Source organism: Onychostoma macrolepis, chromosome 07, assembly GCF_012432095.1.
Source record: "Onychostoma macrolepis isolate SWU-2019 chromosome 07, ASM1243209v1, whole genome shotgun sequence".
Classification (NCBI taxonomy): Eukaryota; Metazoa; Chordata; class Actinopteri; order Cypriniformes; family Cyprinidae; genus Onychostoma; species Onychostoma macrolepis.
This window is the reverse complement of record NC_081161.1, coordinates 42,205,445-42,223,475: the sequence shown is the minus strand read 5'-3', so window position 1 is coordinate 42,223,475 and position 18,031 is coordinate 42,205,445. Positions and strand designations below refer to the sequence as shown.

At 34.6% G+C, this 18,031-nt stretch overlaps 2 protein-coding genes across 2 annotated transcripts in view; both read left to right on the top strand.

Annotated features, from left to right (window-relative positions):
- The first annotated feature begins 1,726 nt into the window (after nt 1-1,726).
- On the top strand, nt 1,727-9,752 carry snrpa1 (small nuclear ribonucleoprotein polypeptide A'). The gene is made up of 9 exons (XM_058780475.1): nt 1,727-1,969; nt 2,052-2,199; nt 2,835-2,913; nt 3,028-3,074; nt 3,162-3,264; nt 4,310-4,389; nt 4,697-4,769; nt 9,091-9,184; nt 9,506-9,752. The coding sequence occupies exons 1-9, from the start codon at nt 1,888-1,890 to the stop codon at nt 9,649-9,651; spliced, it is 852 nt and encodes a 283-aa protein (XP_058636458.1). The 5' UTR covers nt 1,727-1,887; the 3' UTR covers nt 9,652-9,752.
- Nucleotides 9,753-13,104: 3,352 nt separating this feature from the next.
- The window catches only part of chsy1 (chondroitin sulfate synthase 1), a 73,441-nt gene continuing 68,514 nt past the window's right edge, over nt 13,105-18,031 (top strand). Inside the window, exon 1 of the mRNA XM_058782004.1 lies at nt 13,105-13,854. Coding sequence (XP_058637987.1) covers nt 13,541-13,854 — 314 coding nt within the window. The 5' untranslated portion in view covers nt 13,105-13,540. The remainder of the gene's footprint in view (nt 13,855-18,031) is intronic.

The window sequence follows — 18,031 nt, the reverse complement described above, 5'->3', positions numbered from 1 at the left end:
TGTATTTATTTCATTGTATGCATTTTTTTTAAACTATAGAGCTTTGATCATAAAACTAAGCATTTAAATATCATCTTACTAAGACATTATTGGGAGATATAGAGTGACAGCTGATATTTATATGTATTTTATAGAAAGACCTCACTGATTAACATTACAAGCATCAGAAGTCTGACCACCCTAAAGAAGGAGTTGCCATATTTCTGAAGATTTGCAATATAGCTGATTATATGGTGTTAATGTTAAAACAAAAAGTAGGCTACAAACAGGCCTGCTGCATATATTATACTTTACCACATCTTCATCGGTTATTTTTTTTTGCTATACTTCATCTGATGATACACAGACTGTCATACTGAAAACATCTGCTGAACTTTATCAACCTGTCATTTCTTAAAATCTCCAGAAACAAAACCACCCTCCACATCTGGACAGTGTGTCAGATGCAGCGCTGTATTTAGAAATGAAAGATGTTGAGATGACTGTTTCAGCAGAGGAATGAAGTAAATCACACCATCTGTGGTTTTCTTTTACACACCGACAGTTTATTTTATACAACTTCAACACATTTAAATGAGGAACAGGAGAAACTGGCTTAGACTAGCAGGACTGTGCTGCACTCTGGTGGACTCGTGAGGGAGCGTTGGAGATGTTATGTTCCTTTTTTAAGGTTTTCATTTAGTATGGCAGCCCGGAATTAAAAATAATAATAATAATAATAATAAAGGTAATTTTCCTGATTTTGTTTATGTCTCGCATTTCTCTCAATTTTCCCACTTCTTCTTTTTTTTTTTTTTTTCCTCCAAGGAATAAAATATAAAGGCCTGGTTTCACAGACAGGGCTTAGACTAAGCCAGGATTAGGCTATAGTTCAATTAGGATATTTAAGTATTTTTTTTTATAAATGTGCATTAGAAAAAAGAAAAGAAAAAAAACATTACTGGTGTGCATATTGAGACAAAACCAAGGCACTGATAAAAGAAGAAGAAGAAGAAGTAGTCCAAATTGGGCGATACTAACGATGAGAGAATAAAAGTCTAAAGACAGAAAGGCCCAATTACATTTAAAAAAAAATAATAATTAATTACATTTTTTAATGTATTTATTTATTTAAATTAAATTTAACCAGTGGCATAAACAAGCTTCAGTCATTTCAAGTTCAGTATGTTTTTTCAAATTGTGTTACAAATTTAACTAATTAAATGCATAATAGCCAAAAATAATTACTGTGCTATCTTGAGAGAACGTTCAAGATGAAATGTTAAGATGTTATGAAAGGCTAAAAAAAAAAAAGGAAAATTATAAACTGAACATTTCTTACATTTAGAATTTTCATTTATTTTATTTACACGGCAAATAACATCTGCTGAGGTGGATATGTCGAGTATTGTGCTATTCTAGATTTTCATAGTTTGTATTTTATTTTTAATCTGTTTAAACCTTTGGATTAGAGGTAAAAAATAATAGGCTAAACCTTACGATATAATAATTATATTTTATTAATTATATATACTATATTATAATAACATTATAATGTTTATGTATATATTTAAATTTTGAACTTAACTACTATATACAATTGCTTTTTTCTAAATACATATCTGCTGAAAGTTTAGTTTGATTTTTACACTTTACACCTTTTGTGTTTATCTGTGTGCAGTACTGGCGCTAATAGTCTGTGCGCTGCAGCGCATTTCTCCTCCAGTCCGCCTGGTGGCGCTGCAGTTTTCTTGCAAACGTGGCGTTTGTCTCGAGAAGAACAAAACAGACGCTTCCGTTGACGGCAGCGTGTGTGCGAATGCTAGACGTTCGTAATAAAGTTTTGATAAAACTCATTTCTCGCGGCTCAAACTCATTCCTCACAGATCGTTCCTCTCAGCGGCTGACATGGTGAAGCTGACGGCGGAGTTAATCGAGCAGGCGGCGCAGTACACCAACCCTGTGCGGGACAGAGAGCTCGACCTGCGCGGTGAGTCCAGCGCCATCGCTCGTACGCGAATCACTCATTTATGTGCGTTATGTGCGAATAACTCCAGATCGTGTGTTTGTAGGCTATAAGATCCCTGTGCTGGAGAATCTGGGCGCCACACTCGATCAGTTTGATACCGTTGATCTGTCCGATAATGAGATCAGAAAACTGGATGGGTTCCCGCTGCTGAAGAGACTCAAAACACTGCTACTGAACAACAACCGGATCTGGTGAGGGAACCAGACTGATATTTATCATATTGGCGCATGTTATACGCTGTTTATCGTCATATGTGACCCTGGACCACAAAACCAGTCAATTATTTTGAAATTGCGATTTATAAGTTACATCATAAATAAGCTTTCCGTTGATGTATGGTCTGTTAGGTTCGGACAATATTTGGCTGAGATACAACTATTTGAAAATCTGGAATCTGAGGGTGCAAAAAAATCTAAATATTGAGAAAATCGCCTTTAAAGTTGTCCAAATTAAATCCTTAGCAATTCATATTACTAATCAAAAATAATTTTTTTCATGTATTTACGGTAGGAGGTTTGCAAAACATCTTCATGGAACGTGATCTTTATTTAATATCCTAATGATTTTTGGCATAAAATAATAATTTTGACCCATACAATGTATTGTTGGCTATTGCTACAAATATACCCCAGCGACTTAAGACTGGTTTTGTGCTCCACGGTCATATATGGACACGTTGTACACTGTTTATCGTAATATCATGGTATGCTGCTCAGCACTGTTCTTGCAAACAGACATTAATCGTATTCCTTTGTTGCACATCTTATGAAACGGAGTTAAAAAATCTTGAAAGTTATGGTTTTTGTTTTTGTCTCGCTCGTTGCAGTCGTATTGGAGAGAACCTGGAGCAGTCTTTACCAAGCCTGAAGGAGCTCATTCTCACAAGCAACAACATTCAAGAACTGGTGAGTCCAACCTTAGATCTGCATTTATGCACAATTATCAATCAATCGATCTTTGAGCTTTAAAGTTTGGTTTAATTGAATTGTGATCAAGTGGTTGTTTCTGGTTCTCAACAGGGTGATTTGGATCCTCTTGCAACTGTGAAGTCACTGACCCTCCTCAGGTACCTGCTGAATAAACAGCATGTGTTTATTAAATGTGTTTTAATGATTTAACTTGAGATCAAATGAGCTGTTTTTCTGTTCTATAGTCTCCTCAGGAATCCAGTTACCAACAAGAAACATTACAGATTATATGTCATCAATAAAATTCCACAGATCCGAGTTCTGGACTTCCAGAAGGTCAAACTGAAGGTGTGATTAAATTATTATTATTATTATTTTTTAACTACACTACCATTCAGAAGATTTTTCAAAATAAATGAATCCTTTTTATTCATCAAGGATGCATTAAATTGGTCAAAAAAGATACAAAATGCTGTTCTTTTGAACTTATTCATCTCTATTCATTCAGAATCCTGAATTAAATGTATCATGATTTTCACAAAAATATAAAGCAGCACAATTGTTTTCAACATTGTTAATAATAAGAAATGATTTCTGAAGATCATGTGACACTGAAGACTGGAGTAAAATTCAGCTTTCCATCACAGGAATAAATTACATTTTAAAATATTTTCACTTAGAAAATGGTGATTTTGAAATTGTAAAAATATTTCTCAATTATCGTTTTTACTGTATTTTGATCAAATAAATGCAGCCTTGGTGAGCAGAAGAGACTTAAACCTTTTGAAAAGTTTGGACTTTTGAATGGTGGTCTACATCATGTTTTAAATAAACAATATATTTCAGGGGAAAAATAAATATTTTTATAACAAGTTCATGTTTTTGTTCAAATTTAGGACTGTTTATTCTTAGCAGATTGTTTCTGCTAAAATGTCTAATGCTCATCTATTTAGAATAAATAATAGAGAGCGTTTGTTGATCAATATCGGTGAAGGAGATATTAATCTTGTTAAATATTGTACGATGCAAATACATTTTACTTTACACTTATGCAATGTGGCTTAAATATTGGTTACTAATATTTTTGTATTGAATTTATTCTTTTAATTTGTTATTTAACAATTAACAAACTGACTGATAATGCATACTGTTTCCTTTGGACAGATTATTTCTGGAAGACTTATTTATCACTGTAGTGTCACTCTGGGCCCTGTTCTTCATACTTTGCATAGTACATCTGATATTATAGTCATCATTTGTTTTTTAAATGCACATGTGGACTGAATTGGTTCGGTTGAGATCATTCATTAATGCACGTATGAAGAACGGGGTCGTGGTCCATGTCATGGTCTGTTGTGAACGTCTGCTTTAACTCTTTGATGTATCACTGTAGGAACGGCAGGAGGCTGAAAAAATGTTCAAAGGCAAACGAGGTGCTCAGCTTGCAAAGGATATTGCCAAGCAAACCAAAACGTAAGATGAAACTCCTTGATCAAGCACAGCTCTCCTGAATTACTGGACTGTGGTAGTTCTGAACCCAGCAGCTCAGAGAATGAAAACTGACACTCAATTGGCTGTTAAAACCTAAATGCCCATGTCAAACTTCAGCAGTGTTTCTCAGGGGAGCTGGTTCAAGGCTTTTCTGTCTCGTATCAGTCTATTCACATTGATAAGATACTCCAGATACTACACTGATTGTGGGAACAGCGGTTGAAGGGCTGCAGAGGCACATAAACGCGGTTACATTGTCTCAACACCAAATGTCCTCTCTTGCTCTCAGGTTTACTCCAGGAGCAGCACTTCAGACTGAGAAGAAAACTGGGCCGACGGCTGCAGATGTTGAAGCCATCAAGGTATGCAAGAACTGAGTTAACACACACACACGCACATATACAGGTTCTGGTCATATAATTAGATTATCATCAAAAAGTTGATTTATTTCACTAATTCCATTCAAAAAGTGAAACTTGTATATTATATTCATTCATTACACACAGACTGATATATTTCAAATGTTTATTTCTTTTAATTTTGATGATTAGAGCTTACAGCTCATGAAAGTCAAAAATCAGTATCTCAAAATATTAGAATATTTACATTTGAGTTTGAATAAATGACCATCCCTACAGTATAAATTCTGGGTATATCTTGTTCTTTGAAACCACAATAATGGGGAAGACTGCTGACTTGGCAATGATCCAGAAGACGAACATTGACACCCTCCACAAAGAGGGTAAGTCACAGAAGGTCATTACTGAAAGGTGTGGCTGTTTACAGAGTGCTGTATCAAAGCATATTAAATGCAAAGTTGACTGGAAGGAAGAATTTGGGTAGGAAAAGGTGCACAAGCAACAGGGATGACCGCAAGCTTGAGAATACAGTCAAGCAAAGCCGATTCAAACACTTGTGAGAGCTTCACAAGGATAGAACTGAAGCTGGAGTCAGTGCATCAAGAGTCACCACGCTCAGACGTCTTCAGGAAAAGGGCTACCAAGCCACTTCTGAACCAGAGACAACGTCAGAAGCGTCTTACCTGGGCTGTGGAGAAAAAGAACTGGACTGTTGCTCAGTGGTCCAAAGTCCTCTTTTCAGATGAAAGTAAATTTTACATTTCATTTGGAAATCACGGTCCCAGAGTCTGAAGGAAGAGTGGAGAGGCACAGAATCCATGTTGCTTGAAGTCCAGTGTGAAGTTTCCACAGTCAGTGATGATTTGGGCTGCCATGTCATCTGCTGGTGTTGGTCCACTGTGTTTTCTGAAGTCCACAGTCAACGCAGCCATCTACCAGGAGATTTTAGAGCACTTCATGCTTCCTTCTGTTGACAAGCTTTATGGAGATGCTGATTTCATTTTCCAGCAGGACTTGGCACCTGCCCACACTGCCAAAGGTACCAAAAGCTGGTTCAATGACCATAGTGTTACTGTGCTTGATTGGCCAGCAAACTCTCCTGACCTGAACCCCATAGAGAATCTATGTCAAGAGGAAGATGAGAGACACCAGACCCAACAATGCAGATGAGCTGAAGGCCACTATCAGAGCAACCTGGGCTCATAACACCTGAGCAGTGCCACAGACTGATCGACTCCATGCCACGCCGCATTGCTGCAGTAATTCAGGCAAAGGAGCCCCAACTAAGTATTGAGTGCTGTACATGCTCATACTTTTCATTTTCATACTTTTCAGTTGGCCAAGATTTCTAAAAATCCTTTCTTTGTATTGGTCTTAAGTAATATTCTAATATTTTGAGATACTGATTTTTGACTTTCATGAGCTGTAAGCTCTAATCATCAAAATTAAAAGAAATAAACATTTGAAATATATCAGTCTGTGTGTAATGAACGAATATAATATACAAGTTTCACTTTTTGAATGGAATTAGTGAAATGAATCAACTTTTTGATGATATTCTAATTATATGACCAGCACCTGTATATAGGTGTGTACTCACTTTTGTGCCCAGTGGTTTAGACATTAATGACTGTGTTGAGTTATTTTGAGGGGATAGCAAATTTACACTGTTATACAAGCTGTACACTCACTACTTTACATTGTAGCAAAGTGTCATTTCTTCAGTGTTGTCACATAAAAAGATATAATAAAATATTTACAAAAATGTGAGGGGTGTACTCACTACTTTGAGATACTCTATATACATACATGCTTATATAAACACTCAAGAGTTTCCACTTTAAATATATTTTTGGAATATATCTATATTCTATAATATATGAATCCCTTGTGTGTGTTCGTACATATGTTCTACACAAACATTGGGATTTTAAATTCTAGAATATATATTCTATAATATATGAATCCCTTGTGTGTGTTCGTACATATGTTCTACACAAACATTGGGATTTTAAATTCTAGAATATATATTCTATAATATATGAATCCCTTGTGTGTGTTCGTACATATGTTCTACACAAACATTGGGATTTTAAATTCTAGAATATATATTCTATAATATATGAATCCCTTGTGTGTGTTCGTACATATGTTCTACACAAACATTGGGATTTTAAATTCTAGAATATATATTCTATAATATATGAATCCCTTGTGTGTGTTCGTACATATGTTCTACACAAACATTGGGATTTTAAATTCTAGAATATATATTCTATAATATATGAATCCCTTGTGTGTGTTCGTACATATGTTCTACACAAACATTGGGATTTTAAATTCTAGAATATATATTCTATAATATATGAATCCCTTGTGTGTGTTCGTACATATGTTCTACACAAACATTGGGATTTTAAATTCTAGAATATATATTCTATAATATATGAATCCCTTGTGTGTGTTCGTACATATGTTCTACACAAACATTGGGATTTTAAATTCTAGAATATATATTCTATAATATATGAATCCCTTGTGTGTGTTCGTACATATGTTCTACACAAACATTGGGATTTTAAATTCTAGAATATATATTCTATAATATATGAATCCCTTGTGTGTGTTCGTACATATGTTCTACACAAACATTGGGATTTTAAATTCTAGAATATATATTCTATAATATATGAATCCCTTGTGTGTGTTCGTACATATGTTCTACACAAACATTGGGATTTTAAATTCTAGAATATATATTCTATAATATATGAATCCCTTGTGTGTGTTCGTACATATGTTCTACACAAACATTGGGATTTTAAATTCTAGAATATATATTCTATAATATATGAATCCCTTGTGTGTGTTCGTACATATGTTCTACACAAACATTGGGATTTTAAATTCTAGAATATATATTCTATAATATATGAATCCCTTGTGTGTGTTCGTACATATGTTCTACACAAACATTGGGATTTTAAATTCTAGAATATATATTCTATAATATATGAATCCCTTGTGTGTGTTCGTACATATGTTCTACACAAACATTGGGATTTTAAATTCTAGAATATATATTCTATAATATATGAATCCCTTGTGTGTGTTCGTACATATGTTCTACACAAACATTGGGATTTTAAATTCTAGAATATATATTCTATAATATATGAATCCCTTGTGTGTGTTCGTACATATGTTCTACACAAACATTGGGATTTTAAATTCTAGAATATATATTCTATAATATATGAATCCCTTGTGTGTGTTCGTACATATGTTCTACACAAACATTGGGATTTTAAATTCTAGAATATATATTCTATAATATATGAATCCCTTGTGTGTGTTCGTACATATGTTCTACACAAACATTGGGATTTTAAATTCTAGAATATATATTCTATAATATATGAATCCCTTGTGTGTGTTCGTACATATGTTCTACACAAACATTGGGATTTTAAATTCTAGAATATATATTCTATAATATATGAATCCCTTGTGTGTGTTCGTACATATGTTCTACACAAACATTGGGATTTTAAATTCTAGAATATATATTCTATAATATATGAATCCCTTGTGTGTGTTCGTACATATGTTCTACACAAACATTGGGATTTTAAATTCTAGAATATATATTCTATAATATATGAATCCCTTGTGTGTGTTCGTACATATGTTCTACACAAACATTGGGATTTTAAATTCTAGAATATATATTCTATAATATTAATATATATTTAATACAATATACACAATGTAATGTATACTCTATGTGAGGTTTTTTTTTTTTTTAGATATTTATTTTTCATATATTTTTGTTTTAAAAGAAGTCTCTTATGCTTACCAAGGCTGCAGTAAAACAGTAATATTGTGAAATATTTCATTTTAAAATATCTTTTCTATTTTACTGTATTTTAAATTGTAATTTATTCCTGTGATGCAAAGCTGAATTTTACTCCAGTCTTCAGTGTCACATGATCTTTCAGAAATTATTCTAATTTGCTGATTTGCTGCTCAAGAAACATTCCTTATTATTATCAATGTTGAAAAAAGTTCTTAATAATTTTGTGGAAACCTGATACATTTTTATTCAGGATGTTTTGATGAATAGAGGCTTGGAAAGAACAGCATCTATGTGAAATGGAAATGAAATACTGTCACTTTTGATCTATTTAATGCATGCTTGCTGAATTATAGTATACATAGTATAGTATTTATATACAGTATATATAAATGTCAATTTATTGTGTACTTCATATAGGTTGATGTCCTGATATAATATTGTGTCACTTATGTTGTTTGCGTGTAGAATGCTATTGCTAATGCCACTTCACTGGCTGAAGTTGAGCGGCTGAAGGGACTCCTGCAGTCCGGACAGATCCCGGGCCGAGAGCTGAGATCAGGTATTACTTTTAATATGCACTTACACAAACATATTATTTAGTAATCACAAATGATGGGAAGAGTGATGGAAGTTCACTAGTAAGGAGTGGGGACCCTGTGGGTAGCTCAGTTTAGCTGAAATCTGTACCTCTGATGCAGTGAACTTCTTGCAAATAAAAAGTATAGCTCACTTGAGTCTCAGACTGAGGCTTTTCTGAAAAGCTGATTTGCATTTTGTTCAATCAAACAACTTTTAATAAGCAATGGGACATATTTGGTTTCCTTATAAGGATTAAAAAAACGATTAAGCTTCTCACATGTCTTTTGTTTGCCTTTTTCAGGAGCATCTGACATGGTAGAGGAAGAGGAGGAGGTCCAGGAGGAGATGCAGGAGTCTGGGCCCATGTATGAGGACATGCAGGGAGCGGAGGGAGAAAATGGAGGCGATGACGACATGCAGGAAGATATTCATATGAATGGATCGTAGATATGTTCGCTCGTTGTCAATGTTTCAGATTCGTTCATACTTTGTTTTGACGCTTTGACAGCACTTGTTTCAATAAGTGGTTTTTTTTTTTTTTTTTTTTTTTTTTTTTTTTTTTTTTTTTGTAAATTAAAGTACATTAAACATTTGTTTTTTTTTATTAACAATGATGTGAACTTTTTTCCCCTCTCTCTTCATGTATATCTGAATGTGGTCAAGAATTTTGTCTGTTTATTTGCTGTTTTCTAATATTTTGTAAACCGAAACTTTTGACCAACATCAAAGACTAGAAATTAAAATATATTCATTCATAATGATTGTTTACAGTTTGTTCAGTGTTCTCACTCTGAAAGCATGGCACAGTTCTTGCCTAATTATTTTCCACAAGTTTTGAAAACAGTTAGCAAATCGACAATATGATATAGGACTCGGGGTTTTTTCTTCAGGTTTTTATATATATATATATATATATATATATATATATATATATATATAATATAAATTAAATGAAAACCTCATAATTTATTCATCCTCATGTTGTTTTGAATTTTTCTAATTCACCCATTCATTTAATTTGTTTGTTTGTTTATGTATTTATTTGTGCCATCGCCATTTTTAAATGCACTAATCCCAAAACATGTACTAGTTTTCCGGTATGTTCCAGTATTTCACAGGAAAGAATTATTATTGTTGGTTAATTGCACATAATATTCATAATATTCAGTCTTTATTTTTTACTGTACTTTCTTTATTTAATATTGTTATAGAAGTAAATTGAAATAAATAATGAATAATGAATCGCATTTTGAAGTATGATATATATATATATATATATATATATACACCATGGCACACATGTATTTATATATGTATATGTTGTTGTTGTTGTTTGACTAAAGTGTGTGTGTGTGTGTGTGTGTGTGTGTGTGTGTGTTGTAGGATACAGTCCTCTGTCTGGAGACGGAGGAGGAACGTGCTCCTGGAGACCCGGGAGGAGAGGCCCGTCCGCGGGTGGATGAGGTTAAAGTGCGGTCAGACTGACCTCTGACCCCTTGACCCTCCATAGGAACACACAAATATTATCTGAATGAAGCTATCATTTCTCATCACAGGACAATAGCAAATATGGTTGTATTACACAAGGGTCTTCGTGCACACTTTAATTTCTTCTGGTGACAGGCTAATAGACTTATGCATTGTCTTTCTAACATGCACTCATGTCGTTCCAGTCCTGTATGCTGTTACTTTTTTCAATGCAACAGTACTATTGTATGAACTCAGAAGACTTAAAATATTGTGTAGTGCACAGGTTGATTGGACAATTTTCTACGTCTTTTACGGGGTTTTTTTGGTGCATTTGCAGTCAGAATAACATGAGGGTGAGTCAAGAAGGGCAACATTTCTACTTTTTGACTGTTCTTTTAACTTGTGTGTTTTAAACACTTTCATGCACATTATGATTAAGAAGCTATTGCCTGTTTGTATGATTGACAGCTTCTAATGACGCCTCCTCATCAAAGGTATTAATACTCCTGGGGCGGGCTGATGATTTTCAGTAATAATCGTGTTCCTGTTTTTAGCTTTTTGCACTTATGAAGGCTGTGCTAAATAAACACCTAGAGAGAGTAAATGCAAAGTGCTATGTTTATATCATTGAAATGTTTGTATTCTGTTGCAAAAAAGGTTTGTGACAGATCCATCGATGCAGTGGTTAGTGATGTGTAATAGCAGCCTGCTGTATGTGGTGTGAGGTCTTTGCTATTTCTTTAGGAATGACGTATCAAAGTCATTGTATTGTTCTCGCTTTATAGTTTCTCAGAATAAAAATGCATACTTACTCCGTGTTTGTCTGTCTTATTTGTCAGGACTACACAATTCACTGTATTATCCTGTTTCAGGACCATCAAAGTAGCAATGTGTACTTTTCAATAAATAAGAAATAGGAAAGAGATTTTTAGGACGTAGAGAAAGGGAAAACAATTTTTTTCAAAACACATTACAGATTTTTAGTATTTCATGATAGCAGGATTATTATAGTTAACTAAACCGTTTTAAAAAAACATTTTCATAAACTAACTTAAAAAAACCCAACTTGTTTTATTTCAGTTAGTTGCCTAAGCAACACTTCGTTTTCATTTATTTTAACTGATTTACTAAAATAAAATAAAATAATAAAAAAGAGCAAATATTTATAAAAACTATAGACATCTTTAAAAAACAAATAAGTGACAAAAACGGAATTACTATTATATTATTCAAATATATATATAAACAATGTTATCTTGATACTAAAATAACACTCTATAGAAGTCAGTCAGTAGAAGTTATCAGTAGAAAATCACATCCATGCAGTGTAGTGAAATTTACATTTAGCAGAGGCTTTTATCCAAATTATTCAAATTTACCCTAATGCTCAGTTAATTATGACATTTAAAAAATAATAATAATAAAATAAAAATAATATGTCCATCTTGTTATATATTTTATCCATATACGTCGTTGCGACATGAAAACACTGCAGAAGAGGAAGGACCTGACTAAAATACAAACTATGATCTCGCGAGGACACACTTTATCCACTAGGTGGCGAGATTAGCACGTGATTTAGAACATAACGGTTTCCGTCACAGTTCTATAAAAGCGAGGAATTCCGTTACAAAATTATAGAATTATGATTAGGAAATCATCATCTGACTATTAAATATGAAATATAAATATAGAATTATTATATTGAATTTTAAATATAAAAAACTGAGCTTGACCTGATTAAACTTATTATATTGCAGTATCAAAAATATATTTATGGTGAGAAAATATTTAAATAAGCCTCGAGGTGATTGCTAAATTTTGTTAACAATTAAAATAAATATATTTAAATTTTTTTTGTCTAGCTTTTTGAGAGATAGGCAAGAGAAATAAACATTTTGTGATGAAATGGAAAAGGCAGGTTGCACCTAAAAAAAGATGAATACCTCTGAAAATGTTGAAAAGGTTACTCCAGAATAATTCATAGATACAAAAACTTTTCTTTTGTCCAGTTTTATACCTGTTTTGTCTGAAAAACCCTCTTATTTTTTATTTTATTTATTTATTATTATTTGTTCTCTTCGGAAGTAAATGTGCATCATCAACAACGTTTTATACTGAGACTTAAATCTAGTTTTAAAGTTCTATAATTCTGTAAAAGCAAATAGACAAATGGCTTCTGGTTTGACAAAATGTACCTTTATTACATACATGATACGATTAATTAAATCAAATTCCATTGTATGTTTTTTTGAAAATAAACAACAGATTTTTTTCTAAATAAATAAAACTGACTACAGTTTTTTGGTGAATCTTACAAAAGAAGTTTCAGTTCACGCGAAAAACGACCCACCGCTTTTCCCATGCATGGAACGTCATCAGCCAACTGTGCTCAGCCACTCCGCTCGGCCAATCAGCGACGAGCTACGGCGCCTCCAGCGTGTCAAAAACCCTCGACGGCTAAGCCGCGTTGCCGCAGACGCGTTTCAAGCGCTCGCGCTCACTCACAATGGCGAGATAGTCGCGAGAACGAGGATGCAGCCGCACTTCTCGAGACAGCAGACCGTTCATTTTTCCTGACTAATCACCGATTTAGGCGCGAAGCGACGGAGATACGTTCACGAAGCCGATCGTGGCTCGCGAGGAGCGGATAGTCGGCGATTAGATGGCAGTGGCTGGTGATCTACGGGGATTGGAGCGCTGCAACGTACTCAGCAGCGGCGGTAAACGGTGATCAGCGGTGACCATGCTCGGACCCAAACCCAGCGTTCTGGACGGGACTGCAGCAGCGGGTGGCATTTAAAAAAACCGAAGGCGTGAAGACATAAAAGCCCCGAGCGAACCGGAGGTGTGAGCGTACGCTGAAATGGCAGGCAGAAGCCGCAGGTCGTGGTTCAGCGTGCTGCTGGGGCTGGTGGTCGGGTTCACACTGGCGTCCAGGCTCATCCTGCCCCGGGCCACCGAGCTGAAGAAAGCGGGTCACAAGCGGCGGGCGAGCGGCGGAGGCACGGGTGGCTGCGGAGGAGGAGCGGGGATGATGATGATGATGAAGAAGGAGTACGGAGGGGCGCTGATGCCCGGCACGGAGAAGCCCGCGGTGCCCCGGTCCAGCAGTTTCCTGTTCGTGGGCGTTATGACCGCGCAGAAGTACCTCAACAACCGCGCCGTGGCAGCGTACAGGTAATTCAACGCGTCTGCGTACGAGAAATCACCATGGTAACCGTACTTTCCGCCCAAATACGGCAGAGTTGCGACGTAGTTACTGTGTTAGTTGCCACAGATTTATCGTTGTAACTAGTAGTAAAGTAACGATAACATTCATGTTTTTTGTTTCAAGGTAAATCATGGTAAGGATGGAGAAAATACTGTGTAAACTATGCTGTAGATATTTTATTTCAGCTTTTTAGACTGCAGTATGTGTGTAAAAAAACAACAACGTGTGGGTGGGGGGAGAATATTCGTCAGTGTAGGAGAAATCACCATGGTAACCGTAGTTTCTGCCGAAATGTCAGTTAGTTTTTACTTAGATGTCAGGGATAGATATTTAATTTCAGCTTTTTAGTTAACTTGGTAGTATTGTTTCGTATGCGGGAAAATATTCGTAATTCAACGCGTTTCAAATTCAAATACGGCAGAGTTACGACGTAGTTACTGTGCTAGTTGCCACAGATTTAGTGTAAGGTTAGTAGTAATGATGAGATTCTTTTTTTTTTTTGGCGTAAATCATGGTAAGAATGGAGAAAAGTCAGGGCTATGCTGGATATATTTTATTTCAGCTTTTTAGACAGTGGTATTTGTGTTAAAAAATAATAATAATAATTTGTCCATGTATGAGAAATCGCCATGGTAACCGTAGTTTCTGCCGAAATGTCATTTTAGCATTTTACTTCTGTAAAGTTGAAATGATTGAATACGATTTGTATTTTAAAAAGAAAATGGGGGGAAAAGTTTTATTGTCGTAGTAACTCTTGGCGGAGAAAGTGGTTACCACGGTAAATTATGGTAAGGATATAGAGAAGTCGGGGATAGGTATTTTATTTTGATGCGTATGAGAAATCGCCATGGTAACCGTAATTTCCGCCCAAATACGGCAGAGTTACAACGTAGTTACTGTGCTGGTTGCCACAGATTTATCGTTGTAACGTAGTAGTAACGATAATATTCGTGTTTTTTGGGGGGGGTTTGGTGTAGACAGTGGTTACCAAGATAAATCATGGTAAGGATGGAGCAAAGTCAGGGCTATGCTGGAGATATTTTATTTCAGCTTTTTAGACCGTGGTATTTGTGTAAAAAAACAAATAGAATATGCGTGTGTTGACGGGGAAAATATTCGTCTGTGTACAAGAAATCACCATGGAAACCGTAATTTCTGCCGAAATGTCAGTTAGTTTTTACTTCTGTAAAGTAGAAATAATTGAATACGGGATCTTATTTAAAATAAATTTTGGGGAAAAAATAGTTTTGTTGTCGTAGTAACTTTTGGCAGAGAAAGTGGGTACCTCAGTAAATTATGGTAGGGATGTAGAAAAGTTTTATTTCAGCTTTTTAGGTAGTTTATTATTGTTTTGTGTGCGTGTATGCGGGGAAAATATTCATAATTCAGCACCATACCGTAATTGCTGCCGAAATGGCATAGTTAATTTGTACTTCTGTAAAGTCTAAATAATTTAATACATAATCTTTAAAAAAAAAAAAAAAAAAAAAAATGACAGTAAAATTACAATAACAGTAATTTTATGATAATTTGGTGGAGACAGTGGTTACCATGGTAAATTATGTTAAGGATGGAGAGAGACCAAGGTTATGCTGAAATATTTTTTTCTTTTTTTTTTTGCTATTATTTCTTTTGTCTGGTGTAAGGGAATTATATGTAATTAAATGCATCCATGTACAAGAAATCACCATAGTAATCTTTTTTTTTTTTCTTTCTTTTTTTTAACTTGCGTAAAGTCAAAATAATTTATAGCATCTTTCTCAAAAAATAATTGACATATTTTTACAAAAATATTTTTACAAACAAAAATACACACTTTTATTGTAGTTGTAAAAGTAATTGTATGGTTTTTGATAGAGACAGTAGGTACCATGGTAAATTCTTGTCCTAGCTTTTACTAATTTGAAAGATGACTCAAACCTTGTATAGCAGGCACTTCTCGTGTTTATTGCCATCTTATGGTAAATCACTCATCTGCCAAATGAATAAATGTAAATTATGGTATGGATGGAGAGAAGTTATGCTGAATCATTTTATTTCAGCTGTTTAATCAGCATTATAATTAAATAAATTCATGTACGAAGAATCATAGTAACCATCATTTCCTCCAAGGTGTCATAGTTGTGTAATTTTACTTCTGTACTTGTAGTAATTTCATACATGGTCTTTCTCAAACTGGAAAGAGAGAACGGGGTTTATGCCGAATCATTTTAAGTCAGCTTTATTTCCTCTTTTTGGGTTTATAGAAACAAAGAATCACCATGATTACTGTAGTTTCTGCCACGGTGTTATAGTTACTACATAATGTTAGTTCTGTAAAGTCATAATAATTTAATATTAAATCTTCAAGTATATGAAGCCTTCACTATCTTCCTCTCATTTTTAATGGCACTTTTGACTAATGCCAGGTTACCACATTATTATTATTATTATTATTATTATTATTATTATTATTATTATAGGAGTAGTATTTGTGTGGTGCTTTGGCAGAGACTGTGGTGGTTACCATGGTAATTTGTATAAGGATGGAGAGGACAGAGATGTGCTGAAGCAAGCATTTATGTCATGCGTTTAATCAGCAGTAATTCCTCACCGGAGAGGTTTTTCGTGGTGAATTGCCGGGGCTGGCCTTGGTGGAAAAGCCAGAGCATCATGGGAGTATTTATGATGGCTAATTCTCTTGTTGCTGTATTTCCTGCAGTTATAGTTCTGCACAGGAGCGATTTGAAGATGCTCTCAAAACCACATTACTTCCCCTGGTCTGCAGTCTCCGTTATTTCATTGCATTGTTTGATTTGCGTATGTAAGCAAGATGCATGCATATTTCATGCAAGAAAATGAACAAGGTTGTCTTTCAAAGCAGATCTTGGCAGTTTCTCCGGTTTTGAGTGCTGAATGTCAGACTGACACCATGTCTGCACTGCAGAAGTGTGCGAAAGGTTAACACGGTATCTCTGGGTTCCCCTTTAGTTTGCAGAGAACAGGAAGTAGGGTTTTGGTTAACTGTGATGTTGGCAAGCAGAGTGGATATTATCTGAAGGAAAACAGTGCAGCTTTTCCACGTGCTGACATGCGGGACACTGAGTGTATTTCAGAGGCTCGTGCTCGCTTGTCTGCAGTGTTAAACCGTGTGCATCTCCTGAAGCTCTGCTGAATTGATTTAGCTGCTGTGAGCGTCCTCCTACAGGGTCATGACAGTATTTGGCATTTTATCCTCGTGTTGAGTGCTGCATTTAGTTTATCGGTTTTCTTTCCACATGTTTATAGTGAATCAACTTGGGACTTTTGTTTTTAAACCATGTCAGTCATCCTAATGCTACTCCTTGCTTAATCTTTTAATCAATCTGATAATAACTTGTGGTGTTACTTCTACTCCAAATAGCATTTAACCAAGGTTTTTGTTTGTTTGTTTTTAAATGATTGATGCTGAAATTTACAGTACACAATTAGGATTTTCCATATTTATATGGATTTCTGTATTTTCGGACCTGAAGTGTGACCAAATCCCTGAGTGATGTGTGGCACTGTGTTCATTTACACGTGAGCAGCTCATGGTCTGGTGTTTTCAGTGTCTCACAGTAAAAGCTGCACTCTGCAAGCAGTGTGAGTTTGCTCGTGTACGTTGGGTGTTAACGTGCATTTGAAATCCCAACATGCGCAGCCATCTTCACAAATTTGTAATGAGACTTGTTTATAAATTTGTTGTCACCAAAAGAGAACCTTTAAGATCTTGGTTTTACGGTTTCCACCAAAATAAAAAGCTCTGTTTTAATGTTTAAGAGCAAAGAAATTAAGACATAAATATTAGTATTGTAATTTTACATTAGTATTATTTTTATTTTATTTTATAGCGCAATAGTATTATTGCAACAATAAATTAGTATTGTAATTTTACTATTATTGTTTTTTTTATTTTACAGTATATAACGGTATTATTGCAACAATAATATATTTATTTTTTCTTAATTTGTATAATGTCTAATAAAATATAAAATAAAAATAATTTAGATGACTAATAATTTGATTGTTGTTGTTGTTCAGTCATATTCAGTGACAAAAACAAAACCGTTTTTCCTACACATGCCTTATAATACTTTTTAATGATGATTTGAGAATTTTTACGCAAAATTGCTGGAAAAAAAT